The following is a 19,740-nucleotide window of genomic DNA, read 5'->3' as shown; positions in this document are numbered from 1 at the left end:
CAACCATGTTCAGTCATTTCGTGTTGATGCAGTTTTTGCCCTGCATATTGGTTAGTCTCTGTGACTAAAGGCCTCATCCCTTTGTTGTCTAAGGATAACAAAAGCACTTCACATGCATTTTTATCAGATGGCAAATCCATCACAAGCCCACATTTTCCAATGAACGGAAATGGGTGTTTCTTGTTAGCGAATTTATTCGACTGGATATTGTGCAATGAATCATCAACAGAGCTCAATTCCTCTTCTTCGTCTGCAGCGAGCTCTTCCAATATATGATCAAGGTCTTCACTCACATATGATTCCTCCGTTTCGGGATCTGAACTCGATGGACTTCTATTTATCACTTTTTGTCTAAAATGCACTACTTCATCATTACTACTGTTCTCACTGTCAGTTATTCTTTCACATCGTCCAAAGAATATTTTGAGGATACAGAAGTCACTAACATGAGTCTCAAACACAGTACGCTTTTTGACTCTATGACAGATCTAGGATAGCTGCAGTGAGGTCACAGGCGGTCCTTTTGCTGAAGTGCGTGTCACTTTCCCATTTTTGGAACAAAAAACTTCATTCTTTGTAATGAATCGAAGGCTCTGTGGCATAAGATCACTGGCAACGCACAGACATACTCAAGTCACAAAGTCGTTATTTCCACTAATCGTTCCGTTTAGATTCTGCAATCTGACAGTCAGATTTGGGACTCGGGTGAAACTCGACCAAATTGCACTGAGCGACAAATGTGTCAAAACTGAGAGCTGGAAATCACCTCACTCTGTTCTCGAGTTGCCGGTTTTTATATTGGGTGGATGGTTGTGCACAGTGTGCACATTTCCACCCCTCTGCATCATGAATAGTATGATCAGAACAATTGTCACATTTCATAATCGGTTCAAGATATCAAAACGAGGTTTATTGCAAATAATAGCAAACAAGGAGTCACGTATGTCATACGATAATACTCGAAACTTTTATATTAACTGAGATACGGAAGTAACGTGCCCATATCGGTGGGAGGGTCAGCAGAACAGGATGTGTAACACAGGGGCTACACTTAAACACGTCCTCAACACCTGCACCTGGGGAGTAGCAGAATGTGACGAGTTAACTCGTCCACAGCAGTCAGAGGTTTAATTTTTGTTTGTTTGCTGATACGTGCCTGCAGTCGTTGTACACACTCCCCTCCACCAAAGAATTGTAGGAGGCCACAAGAGAGGCCAAAACAAAGAGGCATAGCAATTAATATAGTGCGGTATTGGACAGTAATTTATTTCCAGCAGCAGCAGAAATGTAGCAGCCTTGTCAGGCTGACCCCAATGGGTAGAGAAGTTATTTTTATTGGCCTGACACAACGGCAGCATTTCTGATGCTGCTGGAAACGAATTGCTGCCCAATACCCCACTTTACCAATTGGCTATATCTCTATGTTTTGGCTCATCTGGTGCCCGCCTACAGTACTTCAGTGGTGGGGATTTCAGTGTGTAGCACATTGGCAGAAGTGCCTGCAAACATGCAAAAATTTATTACATATTATATTTTTTCGAGATGATACTTATAACTTTATTACTATCCCTCCTATTGTGACATGTTATGATTACTGTATAAGTTCAAAGTGTTGGCCTTGCAGTTCTGTACTCATCCCCATATTGAGGTTTGAATTTCTTCAAATGACTGTGGATAATTTCTAAACTGCCATCAAGAATTCTCTGCTCCAGTTCTTCAATTGTGTTTGTAGGGGTGCTGTACACACAACATTTAACATGGTCCAGACGCAAAAGTTCATAGTTTTCACAGCAAATAATCTTGCAAACCATCACAACAGATCTGCTGTGACTTGTGCATTATTGACACACTATGTACGAATTGCTAGGTGAGCAATTTTTCGCATCGAAAGTGTTGTTGAGAGTACTAATTGACCATTTTATTGTTCCATCAGGGTATATACATTCCAGCACAACTGGGAAATCCGGGAATTTTTTCATTCAGGAAAAAACAGGGAAAAACCCAGAAATTTTTTGGAATTCTGGCATTCTTGATTTTTTTAGTCTTCAATTAAATCTTTATACTTTTGATTGGTATGAATTGATAAACAGCAAAATGTGTCAGAGGGTTTAGGATGAATACTATGGAATACTTCACAACAATAAACTGCTGACAATGAGCATGATGTCACAACTGTTTACATTAAGTTCATTTGAGCAGTTTCCAGCAGGCTCACGTGCTTGCACAGTTGAGTTGCGTATGAGCAGTACCTATTGTCACTTTTGGCTACTTGTGCGTAGCTGGTAGCTGTATCAACAGTAGTAACAAGCAGCCAGATGCTACACGGAAAAATTTTTCTGGCGCACCCAAGCTGCCAGATTCGCGTATGCACAGAGTAGTCTGCGTTGTAATGGGGAGGGGTTTAGTCTCCACATGTTCTGTGTTTACGTTAGCGATTTTGTTGTTTCCTCCTCATTTACAGTTCTCACTTCAGATGAAAACAAAGTGGATTTCTGTGGCTGGGAGCTGTCAAGTGAATTGACACACATTCTTGTAATTACGCAAGGTTAAAATACGTTGCTAGTTTCAGTCTTCTGATTTTATTTTATTTCCACATTTCTGGCAGTCAAGCATTGATCACTTTGCAGAACAATGAAGTTATTTTTGTCACTTTGCGAAATAAATGTGGCTTCTCTCCTGTTCGGCCCTTTGCATCGGCGTGACTACCACCAAATTATCAGTTAGGATGAATGGCCATAGACAGAGGGTGTATGCAGGCAACATGCAATTTCGTGTTCTACATGACAATCATGACCTTGGCACCTGTTTCACAACACGCGCCACCTGGATCCTTTCCCCAGACACCAGTTTCTCAGAACTCCACAGGTGGGAACTAGCACTACAACGTGTCCTTGGTAGAGATGGGCAAACTTGTTCATCCTTGGGAACTAGTTCACTGGTGATCTCTCTTTTATGGGAACCATTCTTTTTTACTCATTCACCATTCGTATGTGCATGGTACATGGTTCTTATGAAAAATTGAAAATTAGTAGCATAGGTGACTGAAGGTGGAAGGCGCCAAGAGGGGGCACTTGTTTCCGCTCTGGAGTACAGAGTTTTTATTCGTTACAGAGTTCTCACACACTTATAGAAGTAATTTTCATGATTCTGCAAAACTTCTCGTTTAGCCAGCTGTAGCATTATGTGGCCGATCGCAGTGAAATAATAGGAGGTTTCACATGAAAAATCGGCTCCGAGTACAGACCGCTCGCCAATAATGCATTATTTGTTGACCGCTATGAGCAGAATAGATAAACATGTAATAATTAGGCAGTAAAGAAATAACAAATAAGCTAGTGCAACCAACAACTTCGAAACAATAGATGATGAGTGGTGGGTGGCGACGAGCAGTCTAGTACTCGGGGCTGATTTTTCGTACCACTGAAATAATATTGTAGAAGTTACCGTATTCTCTTTACAAAATGTAACAGCAGACAGTCGATTATGGAGCGCGGGCTTCATTCGGTTGTAAGTCGGTCTGCCTTCCGTAACAATGAACGTGCTGTTTTACCTTGGATAAAAAAGAAGACAGAAAATGGCCACTCATGTATGTCGTACCGACTTCCTTTGCATGTATAATAACAAAACAACTTGCCTTTTTATAAGTATGTCTTCTGCTGTTTATCGAAATAGTGAAGTAAGCTGATATGCCCTTTTGTTACCTGAAAAGATGTATGTATTACATACCACGTAATTTTTATGTGATTTACATAATTATAAAATACATTTTAATTACTGGTCATGGACGCTGAATAGAATATGAAAAGAACCAGAAATCCAGAGTTCAAAAAAGGTTTGAAACAGATCTAGAATGGGCGTGTGCAGTGGACGAAACGAACAACAACTCGATACTGAATGAGCTTGGAGCCTCGGCAGTGGAACTGTGAGTGGCTACGTAAAGAAGGATGATTTCGGTCGACAGAGACCAAGACAGATGGCAACGGGACTGAGGCTGGAACGAGACTGGCCGACGTGCCGTTGCGGGAATGAGACTGACCGTTTCCCGTTCTGAGGAACTAAAAGTAGAAAGCCGCGACTGACGTGAACTATGAAAGACTGTTCCTTAGAACTCATTCCTCGCTCCTTCCGTTCATCTTAGTGAACCGTTCCTTTGGACCCATTTATTTGCGAGCGACCCACCTCTAGTCCTAGGTTCTCGCCACCCACCTGGCCTTAATTTATGCTGATTTCTTCTGTCCCAGTATTTCTTCACTGTAACTACTCTTTCTTCACTCTATTTTAGTTTTCTACATCTTTTATTGTCTTACCCATCTGTTTTTTGCTGCCCCCCTCCTACCTCTGTACGTACAGTGCACTTAGCTTTTCACTCGTATGAACTATTGCATGATGTTTAAGCAGTAATCAATTACTTGCATATTACCCTGTCTTCCACCTGTAAGCTGTTGGGTTTTCAAATATCATCCGATGCAGTCCCCAACAATCAATCTTTCCTTTTCATCCCATGCAGCAAGTCTCCCCTGACACACAGTTCTGGGTGATTTTCCCGAAATTTACTCCTTTTCCAAACCTCTCCAGTCTTTTTCCTTCACTCCTCTTCCTTCCCCATGAGCCCTTCTGCCTGAAAAAGGAGCAACCGGCTCCAAAAGCTTGCCTAATTACAACTGTCTTTTGTGTGTGTGTTCTGTCACCACTTGGTGAGTAGATTTTTTTATCCATCCAATTAAATTATTATGTCAAAAATTGATTGTTTTCCTTGCATATTGTCATCGTAGCTACCCACACACAATAACACCTGTTTTCTGGTGCTCTGCTGAAATGAATCTATTTCTAACAGGTTGTGGGAAAATATTATGAATGAATGGCGGTTTGAAAAGAGTTACTTTAAAAGCAAATTTCCTTTTACACAAGACGATATGTTACGTGTGAAATGTCAGGGTGTATACATGGACAAGGAAAAAAATTCCTGGATTTTTTCCCGGATGTCCCGGTTAAAAATACACTTTTATCCAGGTGAAAATACACTTTTTCCGTGTTAGGTGGCAGAATACTTTCTCTCAGAACCATAAAATTTAGAAACCCTTTGAATGGTTAAGGTTTTATACACCGGCATAGAACTTCCCGGCGCTTCAGAGAAAGAGCACTCCCCTCCTCCCAATAAAAAAAAGACCTGTTTTGGAAAGATGTTTCATGTGCAGCAGCATGTACACTGCATATTTTTGTATCACAAAAGTATATATTTGAATTCCACCAAACACAGCACCTTAGTTTCCAAAGCATTGAAATCGAGACTACTATGCACTTTAGTAAGCCAGTCATAGCTGATGTCACGTGATCTCGCCAGCCGATGATAGCAGATCTTCAGAGTAAATGACACGTGACGTAATCAGCCAATAGTAACCAACATCACTGCTATTCAGTAGTGCGAACACATAAATATGAAAAGTTAATGGTTTGAATTAATACACATGGTGTAGCTACAAGAAAAGCTTTCACATATAATATTGGTCTTTTTTGCACATGTTATACTTTAATATACATCACACAAATGTGCCAGTAAATTTTAAAATAATACACAAACGTCTAGGCACGAATTTTGCTAAGTGGTAGGTCGTCACAGTGTTAAGCTTTAAATGAGAATCCAACATTCCGTGATTTAAGAAATTCAAAGCACATTTGCACATGTAACATAATTCATCTTATGTAAAACAAAATTCATTTTGAAAGTACCACTTTTTAACAACCATTCGCAGTATTTTTCCGCTACCTGTTAGAATTTATTTCAGCAGTTCTAAGAGAGCACCAGAAAATGGTGTTATGGCACGTGCGCAGCTACGATGACATAGGAAGCCCACATGTTCGTACCTATATAGCATTAAGAAGTCTTACATTACGTTGTAAATGAAACAGAACATCAGAGGGTACTTCAAGAGCATTGGAATTTCGTAAACCAGACTAAAATGCATAATTCGGCAGAAAGTCCACATTCATATGTCCAGATTCACAAAGAAATAGGCCCCAACCTGATGTTAAGCTTTTCAGTGTGGTTTTCGGGCTGCAAATTTTCTGGGAGTACAAGTATCTAATGTTTGGTTCTTTATTATGACATAACGCCATACGTGCCAGGGGATAAAAACGGGCACTTGTAATTCAGCAAACAGTTGACACTAGCCAGTACTGTGGAATAAAATGCTTCATTTCAAATAAATTGACTGCCTCTGCGGAAAAGATTAATAAAAGCCAAATTTCTTTAGCAAATCAACAAAAATAATTTCAGTATTCTGAAAGGCAATTAATGCTTGACTGCCAAAAACCTGGAATTAAAATAAAATGAGGAAACTAAAACTAATAACATTTCAGTCTTTCGTAATTATATGGCTATTTTAATTCACTTGCTAGCTCTCAGCCACAGAAATTCGTTTTGTTTTCATTTGACATATGAGTTTTAAACGAAGAAGAAACAGCAAAATCACTAAATCTAAACACTGGTCACATGGAGACTACCGTCATCTCCACTGCTACCAATGTAAAACTTAAGTTGCAAATAAAATGCTCCATTTACAACAACTAAACAAGTGCCCACATAAGTGTGTGCCAGCAGCAGAAGTGTCAAAGGCTTTAGGACAAAGACTACGCAATACTTTGTAAGAACAAAGTAATTTCATTGAGCATGATGTCATAACTGTTTTTAGGTTTGTTCAAGCAGTTGCCAGTGGGCAGACCTGAAGTTGCGTAAGGCAGTGCCTTCTCCTATTTTGAAGTGTGGCTGTTAGTTGTATAAGCACTAGCTTCAAACAGCCATATGCTACGCGGAAACAAATGAAAACCAAACACATTTCTGTGGCTGGGAGCTATTAAGTGAATTAAAATACTTTCACATAATTTAATTATGGAAGACAAACATATGTACTGGTTTCAGTTTTCTGATTTCATTTTATTTCCATGTTATTGGAAATCAAGCATTAATCGCTTTGCAGAACAGTGAAGTTATTCTTGTTGGTTTGCTAAAGAAATTTGCCTTTTATTAATCTTCACCGCAGAGGCAGTCTAATTATTCATTGTATAGTTTCAACTGTTTGCCGGTGTTTTCAGGTGCACATTTTCATCTTCTGGCATAATGCCATAATAAAGAATCAAACAGGATATAATACAATATTGGTATTCCAAGAAAATTGGTTTCCAGAAAACACCTCTGAAAAACTTTAGAATTTTCATATCTACTTCCCATGAAAACAATGTTTTTTGATGACAGAACATGTTTCAACACTAGTCTGGTGTCTCCTCTAACTTTGATGTTAATTTGTTTTGTTTATGTCTTTACAGAACACCGTTCTTCAGTAAATTGTAGACTGGCAGCACACTAAGTTTTATCATTGAAACTCCACACAAGGCATTATATTTACTCACCTGTTTGGAAATGCTAAAACAACATAGCAGAGTATGAATAAAAAAAATCCATGATAAAGCCACCATTTTGCAACATATCAGGGTACTTTGAGTTGTAAAGTCTAGTTTTGAAATTAATATTGTGCCAAGGACTGCTTTCTTATTTTGCATTCCTTATTTGGCTAGAATGATGTACAGTACCTCCGTATGTCCCCTTCGAACAATATGCTGCACACGGTCACACGATGCCCCAATAGACACGAAATTCCAAAGAGAAATGTGACGGGAGGTGTATGAGCAGAGCAATCACCGAGCATGGGCTTCCTGCGTCATCATTGCTGCACATGCGCAGTAATGCCTGTTTTTTGAAGGTCTCTGTCACAGATGAGCCTATTTCTAACAGTTCATTGGAAAATATTGCGATTGGCAGTTTGAGAAGCATTACTTTCAAAGTAAATTTCCTTTTATGCAAGATGAATTGTATTATGTGTGAGGATGTGTGATGAATTTCTTAAATCACATAGCTCTTGACTCTCATTCATAATCTAACGCTTTGAGGACGAGTCAATTAGAAAATTTTGGGTCCAGAAACCAGACATTTATGTCATTACTTAAAATTTTACTGGCACATTTGTGTTGGATACATCTTAAAGGGTTGTTGTTGTTGTTGTTGTTGTTGTTGTTGTTGTGGTCGTGGTCTTCAGTCCAGAGACTGGTTTGACGCAGCTCTCCATGCTACTCTATCCTGTGCAAGCTTCTTCATCTCTCAGTACCTACTGCAACCTACATCCTTCTGAATCTGTTTAGTGTATTCATCTCTTGGTCTCCCTCTACAATTTTTACCCTCCACGCTGCTCTCCAATACTAAATTGGTGATCCCTTGATGCCTCAGAATATGCCCTACCAATCGATCCCTTCTTCTAGTCAAATTGTGCCACAAATTTCTCTTCTCTCCAATTCTATTCAATACCTCCTCATTAGTTATGTGATCTACCCATCTAATCTTCAACATTCTTCTGTAGCACCACATTTTGAAAGCTTCTTAAAGGGTAAGCTTTCAGATATAGTATTGGTCTTTATATGCATGTCTTACAGGGTAACACATGCAAATAAAGACCAATATTATATCTGAAAGCTTAGCTTTTCTTGTAGCTGTATTATATGCATATCAATTTTAACCATGCACTTTTCCTATTCGTGCATTCAACCTATTGAACAGTGATGTTGCTATTGGATGATTACATCACGTGGTCTATCCTCTGAATATTTGCTGTCATTGATTGGCGAGATCACATGATTGGCTGATGAAAGTGCATCGCAATCTCAGTTTCAACATTTTGGAATTTGGAATTTGTGGAATTTGTATTTATACTTTCATAATATGAAAATATGCAGTGTACATGTTAACTGTGCATTGACAATATTTTCAAAATGCACTTATTCTTATAAATATAATTTTCCTGGGTTTTATTCCCTAAAGTACAGGGTGGTTCTTCGCCAGTCAATAAAACCTTTACCATTCAAAGGATTGATAAGTTTTACAGTTCCAAGGGAAAGTATATTGTCACTTAATATGGAGAAAGTATATTCTAACGAAGGAAAATGTGTATTTTCACCCAGGAAAAAGTGTATTTTTAACTGGAAAACCTGGTATTTGAGATTGCTTAAATAATGCTGTTTCTATGGTGGCTCGCTAGAGCGCATCAAGAGGCCGACCCACATGGCTCTGGTAAGCCAGCTTGTGAACAATATGTGTCATCAGTGAAGATACATTACTCCTCCCTTCTAGGGGGTGAGAAAACCACATACATAGGTACAAACATAAAAAAAAAAAAAAAAAAAAAAATTAGACAGAAAAATGCACCGGTACGATGGGAGGGGGGGGGGGGGGGGGGGTTTGAAGGAAACTGATTGCACAAAGCACTGAGATTACGAGTCATGGAACACAGCAGTGATGGTGATGACTTCCAAAAACAGCAACTGCTGTAGCATGTGGCAGGCAGGTGCCGGTGAGTAGGGGCGGAAGTGATGGGGAGGCAGGTTGGCGCACTGTCTCCCCACTTTGTGAGAAGCCGTAGGGCAGGACCGGGGAAAGGCCTCCACAGTGATGTCCTTGTCGAGGTCTGCGGTTGGCACCAGAGGTGTCAGTCGGAGTGTCAGAGATAACAACGTCACAAGCTCCAGCTATGGAGGTGGCGGCAGTGGCGACTTGGCGGCTGCAGCTTCAGGTGCAACGGGGGCTGCACCAACGACAGTAGTTTAGGAATGGTGCGGAGGCAGAAACCCCAGATGCAGTCTAGGCAGCAACCCCCTCTGTGGTGTTAACTGGACCATCTGCAACAGGAACAGGCATCTGCAGTGGCAGGTGGTGAGGGGGGGTGGTCAATGGCCTCTTCACTATGGGACTTGTTGTGCATGGCCACAGCTCGTTGAAGTGACAAGTGACGACCAGTTGCGTCTCCCCGTCTCCCCTTTCCCACCCCCGCCCTCCGAGGACAGGAGCCCAGTTCTGCCAAAACCGCTAGCTCAAACAGGCACACCCAACTGGAACCATCATGAAGCCAATAACACCAGTGAACATGGCTTCAGATGCAGCAGGTGAAGAAGCGTCTGTGGTTGCTGTCCCTGTAGCAGCTCTGCTGCGTTCTTGTCTCTACCGGAGTGAAATTTTATGAGCTCAAAAAAGGTCCAAAGCAGCTCAAGGCACGTGCCAGACACATACTTCCTCATCTGAGTTTTAAATGCCCAAACCATGTGTTTGGCCTCACCATTAGATTGAGGAGGAAATGGGGGAGCTCTGAGATTGTGAACACCCCTACCTAGCCTTACAGAAAGTTGCAAATTCTTGAGAAACAGACTGGGCCCATTGTCGGTAACCATGGCATATGGCAGTCCCTCAGTTGCAAAAATCTTAGACAGGGCCAAAATAGTGGCCGCAGTGGACGTGGATACATAGGGAAACTTGGAATAGGCGTCCACTACCGATTTAGGAAGGGCCTAACAAAATTGACATGTAGATGCTCCAATGGATGCTGCGGTGTTGGCCAGGGGAAACAAGTTGTCTGCGGCTCACCTGTTCCTGAATACAGTGAGTGCAAGCGGTGATAATCCGTGGAATCTGCGGGCCAACTACAGAGTCATACAACGCAATAGGTGCCTGTCACTCTTGGATAGAGAGAGGGGGGGGGGGGGGGGGGGTGGACTCTTTCACAGTAATGTGGGCCAGAAAACTAGTAGCACAATCTATCCTGTGGGAAAACAGAGACGAAAAGTCAGAGCAGAGGGACTCCTGTTGCTGATACAGAACTTGATCTGACACTAAATTTATGTCGTCGACAAAGGAGAAACCGAAAGCATTAAACGTATCTAACTTGAAAAAGTCTGCAGTATGGGAATGATCCGCAACAAGAAAGATGAGAGGGCAAACAGCAGATTTGTATGAGGAAGGAGCAGAAAACTGATCTAAGATTGGAATCTTCCGTGAAACCGGTGTGAGGTGAGGAGAACCCAAGTCCACGTACTTTCGTGCATTTACTTAAACTCCTGTGCCCACTTGTGCTTTTAGCAGTTTATTTAACACACCCAAGTCAATAAACAATTTGTTTGGAAAAGCAGTCATTGTAGAGATAAAATTCATGTCCACTGGTACTATTGTATCCAGCGAATTCGAAGAGGAGCTACACGCCGATGCAGTGTGGCCTTTCTTTCGACACTTGTTACAAAGCGCCCAATGCTTAGGGCACGCAGCACACTTGTGTCAGATGAAGTAGTGCAAGCAAGATGGAAGGGGGCATGCGGCCACTGCAGTAGCGCAGTCTGTTGCTACTGTGGCTGTAACCGACGCTGCCCCATGCAGCACTGAGTCGAAGGTTGTACTGCTGCAACGGCTTCCCCATTTCCCCGTCATCCAGAACAGTTGCAGCATCGCTAACAGTGGTTGACTGAACAATTTCTGATACCTCCCCTCATGTGTGGAGCAATCTGATTGCCTGCAGCCTGTGACACTCCAAAGGAGTGTGCTGTATTGAGCACATCCGTAAGCATCAGACTCTCACATTGAAGTGCTTTTTTGCAGACTTCCCTTCCCGGGACCAGACAAACAATAAGTTCGTGCACCTTGTGATCAGCATAGGATTCGTGGTGGGTACTAGTGACAAATTTACGACAATGGCTCAACCGGTGTAATTTTGCAGCCCAGGCTTTGTAAGATTGGTTCGGGCATTTCTGACCAGCGGTAAAATTCTACAAGCGTCACAGTGATGTACGCTCTGTCACAGTAATAGGTTGAGAGAAGCTTGCACATTTCATCAGATGATAAATTGGCCTGTTCTTGCAAAGGCACCACTTGGCACAACAATTGATACATGCACGCGAAAGCCAGGAAAGAAAGAAAGCCCTACTCAGGTTTGCATCACCCACAAGAGAAACTTGGAAATGCTGGAGTAACTGTGTCTTGTAGGAGTCCCAACTTTCAGCTGATTCACCATATTCTGCAAAGGGTGACAGCTGCGCTGACAGGACAGTAACCTGCTGTGAATACGCGCAGATGCCACTTTCCTGAGAGTGGTGGCGAGATTTTGTTGTTCTTAGTGAAAGCTTGCCACTGGTCAATGAGATGTTGCAGTATTTCTTCTGTGGAGATGTTCGACAGGCGATTTAGCACTGATGCTAATACACAGAGAAAATGTAACCCTCACTTGTCGCAAAGTTTGTCATAGCAAGAACAAACACGATGCATGGAATATAGTACTTTACATAGCAACACATAAGGCATAGGTTGTGCATAGCTCTGAACACATTGAGTGGACAACAGTAATACAGTATAAAGAATAGGTCGCGCACTCATTTGCAGTCACTTAAATAATGCTGTTTCGTTGGATCACCAGAGCGTGCCAGGGGACTGACCCAGGTGACCCCTATAAGCGGGTCTGTGACAATATATGGGTGTGCGCTCTCTGAAATCGTGCACGTCGTGAGTGAAGGTACATCACTTACCTCTCAGAATTATTTACTGCTTTGATCTTTTTACTTTTCATTAAGACTGTGATCTTCTACTTCTACTGTCAGTTCTGTAGGTACCAAAGTGTATAGCTTATTAAAATTTGTGTTTAGAGTTTAAATCCATTGCAGCATATTGAAATTTTGTTGGTTCAATTTACACTCCTGGAAATTGAAATAAGAACACCGTGAATTCATTGTCCCAGGAAGGGGAAACTTTATTGACACATTCCTGGGGTCAGATACATCACATGATCACACTGACAGAACCACAGGCACATAGACACAGGCGACAGAGCATGCACAATGTCGGCACTAGTACAGTGTATATCACCTTTCGCAGCAATGCAGGCTGCTATTCTCCCATGGAGACGATTGTAGAGATGCTGGATGTAGTCCTGTGGAACGGCTTGCCATGCCATTTCCACCTGGCGCCTCAGTTGGACCAGCGTTCGTGCCGGACGTGCAGACCGCGTGAGACGACGCTTCATCCAGTCCCAAACATGCTCAATGGGGGACAAATCCGGAGATCTTGCTGGCCAGGGTAGTTGACTTACACCTTCTAGAGCACGTTGGGTGGCACGGGATACATGCGGACGTGCATTGTCCTGTTGGAACAGCAAGTTCCCTTGCCGGTCTAGGAATGGTAGAACGATGGGTTCGATGACGGTTTGGATGTACCGTGCACTATTCAGTGTCCCCTCGACGATCACCAGTGGTGTATGACCAGTGTAGGAGATCGCTCCCCACACCATGATGCCGGGTGTTGGCCCTATGTGCCTCGGTCGTATGCAGTCCTGATTGTGGCGCTCACCTGCACGGCGCCAAACACGCATACGACCATCATTGGCACCAAGGCAGAAGCGACTCTCATCGCTGAAGACGATACGTCTCCATTCGTCCCTCCATTCACGCCTGTCGCGACACCACTGGAGGCGGGCTGCACGATGTTGGGGCGTGAGCGGAAGACGGCCTAACGGTGCGCGGGACCGTAGCCCAGCTTCATGGAGACAGTTGCGAATGGTCCTCGCCGATACCACAGGAGCAACAGTGTCCCTTATTTGCTGGGAAGTGGCGGTGCGGTCCCCTACGGCACTGCGTAGGATCCTACGGTCTTGGCGTGCATCCGTGCGTCGCTGCAGTCCGGTCCCAGGTCGACGGGCACGTGCACCTTCCGCCGACCACTGGCGACAACATCGATGTACTGTGGAGACCTCACGCCCCACGTGTTGAGCAATTCGGCGGTACGTCCACCCGGCCTCCCGCATGCCCACTATACGCCCTCGCTCAAAGTCCGTCAACTGAACATACGGTTCACGTCCACGCTGTCGCGGCATGCTACCAGTGTTAAAGACTGCGATGGAGCTCCGTATGCCACGGCAAACTGGCTGACACTGACGGCGGCGGTGCACAAATGCTGCGCAGCTAGCGCCATTCGACGGCCAACACCGCGGTTCCTGGTGCGTCCGCTGTGCCGTGCGTGTGATCATTGCTTGTACAGCCCTCTCGCAGTGTCCGGAGCAAGTATGGTGGGTCTGACACACCGGTGTCAATGTGTTCTTTTTTCCATTTCCAGGAGTGTATTTTAGTTCCATCGTTATAATTGATTCATATTATGTTGATGGTATACAAGGGTATTAAATGAAACAGTACTCTGCAATCAAAGAAAGAATTAGTCAACTGTAAAGTGCTACTATGTATTTGCATTTGTTTCAGGAGGAGGAGGAAGTCGAGGAGGAAGAAGAAGACGATGATGAGGACGACGATGACGATGATGAGGATGAAGATGATGATGACGACGATGATGATGAAGATGAGGATGATGAGGAAGAAGATGATGACGACGATGATGAAGATGAGGAACCAGATGATCAGGATGCAGCTGACGACGATCCTGATGAGGAAGATGAAGAAGACGATGAGGAGGAGGAGGAGGACGACGAGGATGTAAGTGTGAAGAGATGAGAAAATATCAATTGTACCCTCACTAGACTAATAAAGTATTCTTCTTTGCCAGAGTGGCACTGTCTACAGCTAGGATATGTTGTCAGCATTACTGCTTTCTGTGCCTTATCAGTTTTATTCTAGAGGTAGACAGTTCTGAGACAGCCTTTTTAATCTAGTATTCTTACAAAATTTATAATATTATTTAGTACGTATGGAAATATTAACATTCACATAAACCGGCACAGACTCAGTTCTAAGATCACAGTCAGTTTGGTGTTCACTGGGGCTTTTATTCCACTTTAACTTTCAGATGATGTGGGGGGAAGGTTCCATTTATAATTGCTTCTCCATAATGAGTGATCTTGTTTTGACAACGGAAGAAAGTGACTGTGACTGACTGACTGACTGACAGAGCATTGGACTCTATCCCCTTGTGTCATTTGTAAAACTCCCTAAACAAAAACTAAATGGAGTTTATTGAACTTCTTATGATATTTCCCTTCTGATATTCAATTTTGTTCTATTTAACTCACATTTTGTGTCAATTTCATGTGTATGTTGTTTTATCCAGTTGCATTTACTTTCAGCCGTTCTGAAGATCACGATGAGTAATATTAAGTCCTGTGGTTTGTATTTCATTATGTCACATGCTGTCAGTAGTGTTTAATTTTGATGTTTTTTCTTTCTTCCCACCATTACCTGTGTTTAATTTTTTTCACCATAGTCTTCCCCTCAGCACAGTAAATATTATGTTATGCTATTTTTTTCTTTAATTGCTTATCTCAACCACTGGTCAATTTTCAGAGCTGTAGAGCAGTTGATGTCCTTTTTGTTTGAAATATCAAATTCTGAACCAGACATTCTTCCCTGTGAGCACAAATTGCCAGTTCAGCTAATTTTCCCAACTATGTATGTTCTTCAGTATATCTTGAATTTCACAAGGAGATGTGTTGTTGCATTTACAACATGTTTCACTAATTGTGTTTAGTCAGAAAGGCGTTATTGTCTTCAAAGCAATGCATTGTTGAAATTTCTATAAAATATGAGGAAAAATCACTTTTTCAGGCTACATAAACAGTCAGCGAGTTACCAAGGTGTTTGAGATATATGTTCAAAGCAGTAATATGTTATTTTATCCACTCTTCTCAGAATGTACATTCTCAGAATATAGCATTAAACATCTCCATGATTCACTGTGTTTCTTTGTAGTGTCCTCGAATGGAGTTTAATAAGCATTTCCACAACACTCAAACGCTCAGTAAAAGAACTTGTGACAAAGTTTGCCGCTGCTCTTTCAATCATCTCTGTCTCCTGTATTAATAGTGTTTTGTGAGGGTTCCAAACTGACAAGCAGTATTCAGGAATCAATCAGTTGAATATTTTGTTAATTTGTCACATTAAAATTCGTGCAGATGCCAGTATTAGATAAACTGCCTTGTCATATAACTAGTTTTATGTGAACGCTGCACTTAAGTTTGTTTCAAGCACATAACACTAGGTATTATATGATAGTTAAACTTTACAGTGATTAATCACCAATTGCATAATTGAACAGTGGGTCTTTACACACGTTTATGCACAGTGCATTACTTTTCTTAGTTTTTGGGTCAACTATGAGCTGCTGCACCAGGTGGTGACACCTTGCTCTTCTTCCTACATTTTCGCACAATTTTCCAGCATTAAGACTTCATTATAGACAACACCAGCTGAAAAGAGCTATATGGTATTTCCAATGTTATCCGCTATGTTATTTATATACATCATGAACAGTAAGGGCTATACAACAACACTTCACTGGGATATGCCCAAAGTCGCTTTGATATTCAGATCATCTCTTCAGAAGATTGGAACTTTGCAGTCATAAAGGGAAAAAAAATCCTTTCTGTAGTCATGCCCTTCATTTATTTTTTCTTTGATACTGTTGCGCCCATCAGTCCAAAGACTGATGTGATACAATTGTCCTTACTAGCCTGTCCTGATCAAATATCTTCACCTCTACATAACTACCATAGCCTACATCCATTTGAACCTAGGTTTAATATTCGAGCCTTGATCTCCCCCCTCCCCGCCCACCCCCCAAGCACTCTCTCTCTCTCTCTCTCTCTCTCTCTCTCTCTCTCTCTCTCCCCCTCTCTCCCTCCCTCCCTCCCTCCCTCCCCCTCTCCTCTCCTCTCCTCTCCTCTCCTCTCCTCTCCTTTCCCAAATTGACAATTCCTTGATGCCTCGGGTTAAGTGACAGATCCCTTCTTTTAGCCAGGCTTTGCCTTTTGTAGGACATCTGCAACTGAGAGACGTGATTAATAGAATGACATCCACTTCAGTTGTAATAATGATTTATTCAATCTGCGACCAGTTTCAGGATGTGAAAATCCCGTCTTCAAGTGATTGGTGTATTTGTGGGAGAGGACCAAACAACGAGGTCATCAGTCCCATTGGATTAGGGAAGGATGGGAAAGAAGCCGGCCATGTCCTTTCAAGGGAATCATCCTGGCATTTTTGTGAAGCAATTTAAGGAAATCACAGAGAACCTAAATCAGGATGGCCTGATGTGAGTTTAAACTGTCTTCCTCCCGAATGCAAGTCTGTAGTGTTAACCACTGCGCCACCTCGCTCGGTTGTCTTGAAGTGTATAAAGACTGCAACACACAGTTGGAGAGGAGGGAGGAACTGTAACATAACATGTCTGCGCAAATCAGGGGAGCAGACTAATGATGCAAGAGCTCAGGAGGCGCTGAATGTCGCAGGCATGAACAGTGTGCAAGGAGATAATCTGAAGACTTTATTAATGAAGGTATGATAAATCAAGACTGACTGGTCCAAGCGCTTACAATACTTTATTTAAGTGAATAATAAAATATAAACAAGCCATGAGTGGGTGCCAAGCTAGATAACTCTCAGGCATGTTAACAAAGTGATGTTTTAGGCAACAAGGTAACGGTATGTGGACAAAATGAGTGAACAGAGGATAAGAAACAGAAAAAATCAGTGATATAAAAAAAATGGTAAAATAAACTATGCCAATTAAACCATCATCATATTTGTAGGATACATTACGGGATCAAGTTATGTCAAATGAAATATATAAAAAACTATCATAAAACTCTGAAATGTTAGTGGAACTATGAAAGCAGTGAAATAACAAAATAACATGGTTATGCTGAATACCCTGCATTATACAAAACATTACTGATATGGAAAGATGATTAAGGGGTGAAATAAATAAACAAATGGAAGTTCAGAAAAATAGACTTGAACATGTGACATATTATTTAAGAAACTTATAGTTATTTAACAGTACCATATGTAGTGGTTTGCTGATTTAGTGTGCATAGTGGATTTTGGTTCAAGTTGCACAAAATTTCAATTTCTTCAAATAAATTAAGGATAGATCTGTTGGCTATAGGTGGAGTATACTTAAGTTGTTGCTGTTGCTGTTGTTGTTGTGGTCTTTAGTCCTGAGACTGGTTTGGTGCAGCTCTCCATGCCACTCTATCCTGTGCAAGCTTCTTCATCTCCCAGCATGTACTGCAGCCTATTTTTTTGTATTATGGGTAGAATGCTTGTATGGTTTTAGGTGAATAGTTAACACAGATAGTGAATTACTTACATCCAGGTGTTCTTTGAACTGAATGATGAATGCACCAATTATGACGTTTTACTCAGTATGTTTATTTTTATTTTTTTAATTACTTTTTATCACTGTTACTGTATCACTTTTAGCTCATTGTGTCCTGTTTAGCCCATGTACAATTTCTTTGTTGCCAAAAAATAAATGTCAAATTTTTTTACATATCTGAGAATTACCTAGCTTGGCAGCGTACCGCAGATTGTGTATGTTTTATTATTCATTTAAATTAAGTATTGTAAGCACTCAGACCAGTCAGTCCCAATTTTCCGTATCTTCGTTGATAAGGACTTCAGTTTATTTCCTTGCATACTGTTTGCAGCTGCAGCTACCTCCAGACCTCTGATGTGATGCTTCATGCTGTCCTTGTTGGCATTCATAGCATGCAAGTGCTCGATGGTGGACAGTGTGAGAACACTGTTTGGTTTTGATTTCTTTTTCCTTCACCGTATCCATCCAGATATTACATTTTTAGGTCCATTTGATTATTACGCCCTCTCCTCTTTCATCTAGATCCATCTGAGATGTAAGGATTTGGTGTCTTTGTACTGACTGACTGGCCTAACCAAATGTCGTGTGACCAAATAAAATAAGTGAGTCACTTTGTTTCATTAGCCCATTCTGGTTTTTACAGATGTGTTACGTTATATTGCCACCCTCATCTCCCACTGTGTTTTACGGTTTTTTATGCAGCTGTAGATGTGTCTTTAACATCCAGAAATCAGTCATGGATTAATAAATCATTATTACAACTGAAGTGTATGTCATTCTATTAATCACAACTTCCTCATTAGTTGTTCGATCTACCCATCTAATCTTCACCATTCTTTTGTATCAACACATCAGATGTTTTTGATTTCTACATTGACTGAACTGTTTATCATACACATTTCACTCCGTATAAAGCCACACTCAATACAGATACATTCAGAAATGACTTTTCTTTATTATGGTGCACAGAATGTACATTGAAAGGTCAGTGCATTCAACCATTTATACTGCCTCCACCTTTCTCTGAGAGGTAGTGGCATGATTTTGTCTATTTGCATTTTCAGTATATTATTTTTTTCTGAATTTTGCTTCCTAAAAGTAAAATTTAGATAATGTTACAAAGTTTTGTGTGAATTTTCATTGCTCAGCTCTTTGTTTGACTTGACCTCGTTCTGTACCTTTTTGGTTGCACATGGATAATTCAGCAGCTTCAGGTGAGCAACTTATGTTTGTTTATGATGATATTTTGTTCATGTTCAGACATCTGCTGTAAATACAAAAAAATGTGAACCAAATAGTGAGGTATTTGCATGGTGTTTTTATGATGTTTAGGTTACACTGTGTGACCATAAGTCTCCAGACACCCACTAATGCTCATTCTGAAGGTGCCATCCACACAGCTTAATTTTGCTACTATTGTAGTATATACTTTTTACGGAAAAATTTCTGCTAAATACTTAATTTGTTTCCACCTTTCTAAAAGCGTAGTGCCAAATTTTTGGGTGAATTGATTTGGCATGAAACAATTGTTTTTTATCATTGATATTTGATAGGGTTCACGTCAGCAATTTGTGTTGACTAGTCTAGTAAACCCATATTATCTTCTTTGATGTATGATACGTCGGTCTTGGATGTGTGGAAGTATTATCGTGCCAATACAGGAAGTTCAGATTGAAAGTGTTTCTACATGTTGGTAGAATAGCATTGTCCAAAATGTTTTATATGCACCTGTATTAATTTTGCTATTGATCAAAATGTATTGCATGAGACAACCATGCCAATCAGCACCAGACCAT

The 19,740-nt window shown here is 41.3% G+C and overlaps 1 protein-coding gene across 3 annotated transcripts in view; it reads left to right on the top strand.

Annotated features, from left to right (window-relative positions):
• LOC126100114 (uncharacterized) overlaps window positions 1-19,740 on the top strand; it is a 137,035-nt gene that overhangs the window by 98,070 nt on the left and 19,225 nt on the right. For all 3 annotated transcript variants that reach the window (XM_049910645.1, XM_049910647.1, XM_049910646.1), the window contains exon 9: window positions 14,098-14,328. In XM_049910645.1, coding sequence (XP_049766602.1) covers window positions 14,098-14,328 — 231 coding nt within the window. The remainder of the gene's footprint in view (window positions 1-14,097; window positions 14,329-19,740) is intronic.

The sequence above is a fragment of the Schistocerca cancellata genome, chromosome 9, assembly GCF_023864275.1.
Source record: "Schistocerca cancellata isolate TAMUIC-IGC-003103 chromosome 9, iqSchCanc2.1, whole genome shotgun sequence".
In the NCBI taxonomy this organism is placed as follows: Eukaryota; Metazoa; Arthropoda; class Insecta; order Orthoptera; family Acrididae; genus Schistocerca; species Schistocerca cancellata.
This window is presented reverse-complemented; position numbering and strand designations above follow the sequence as displayed.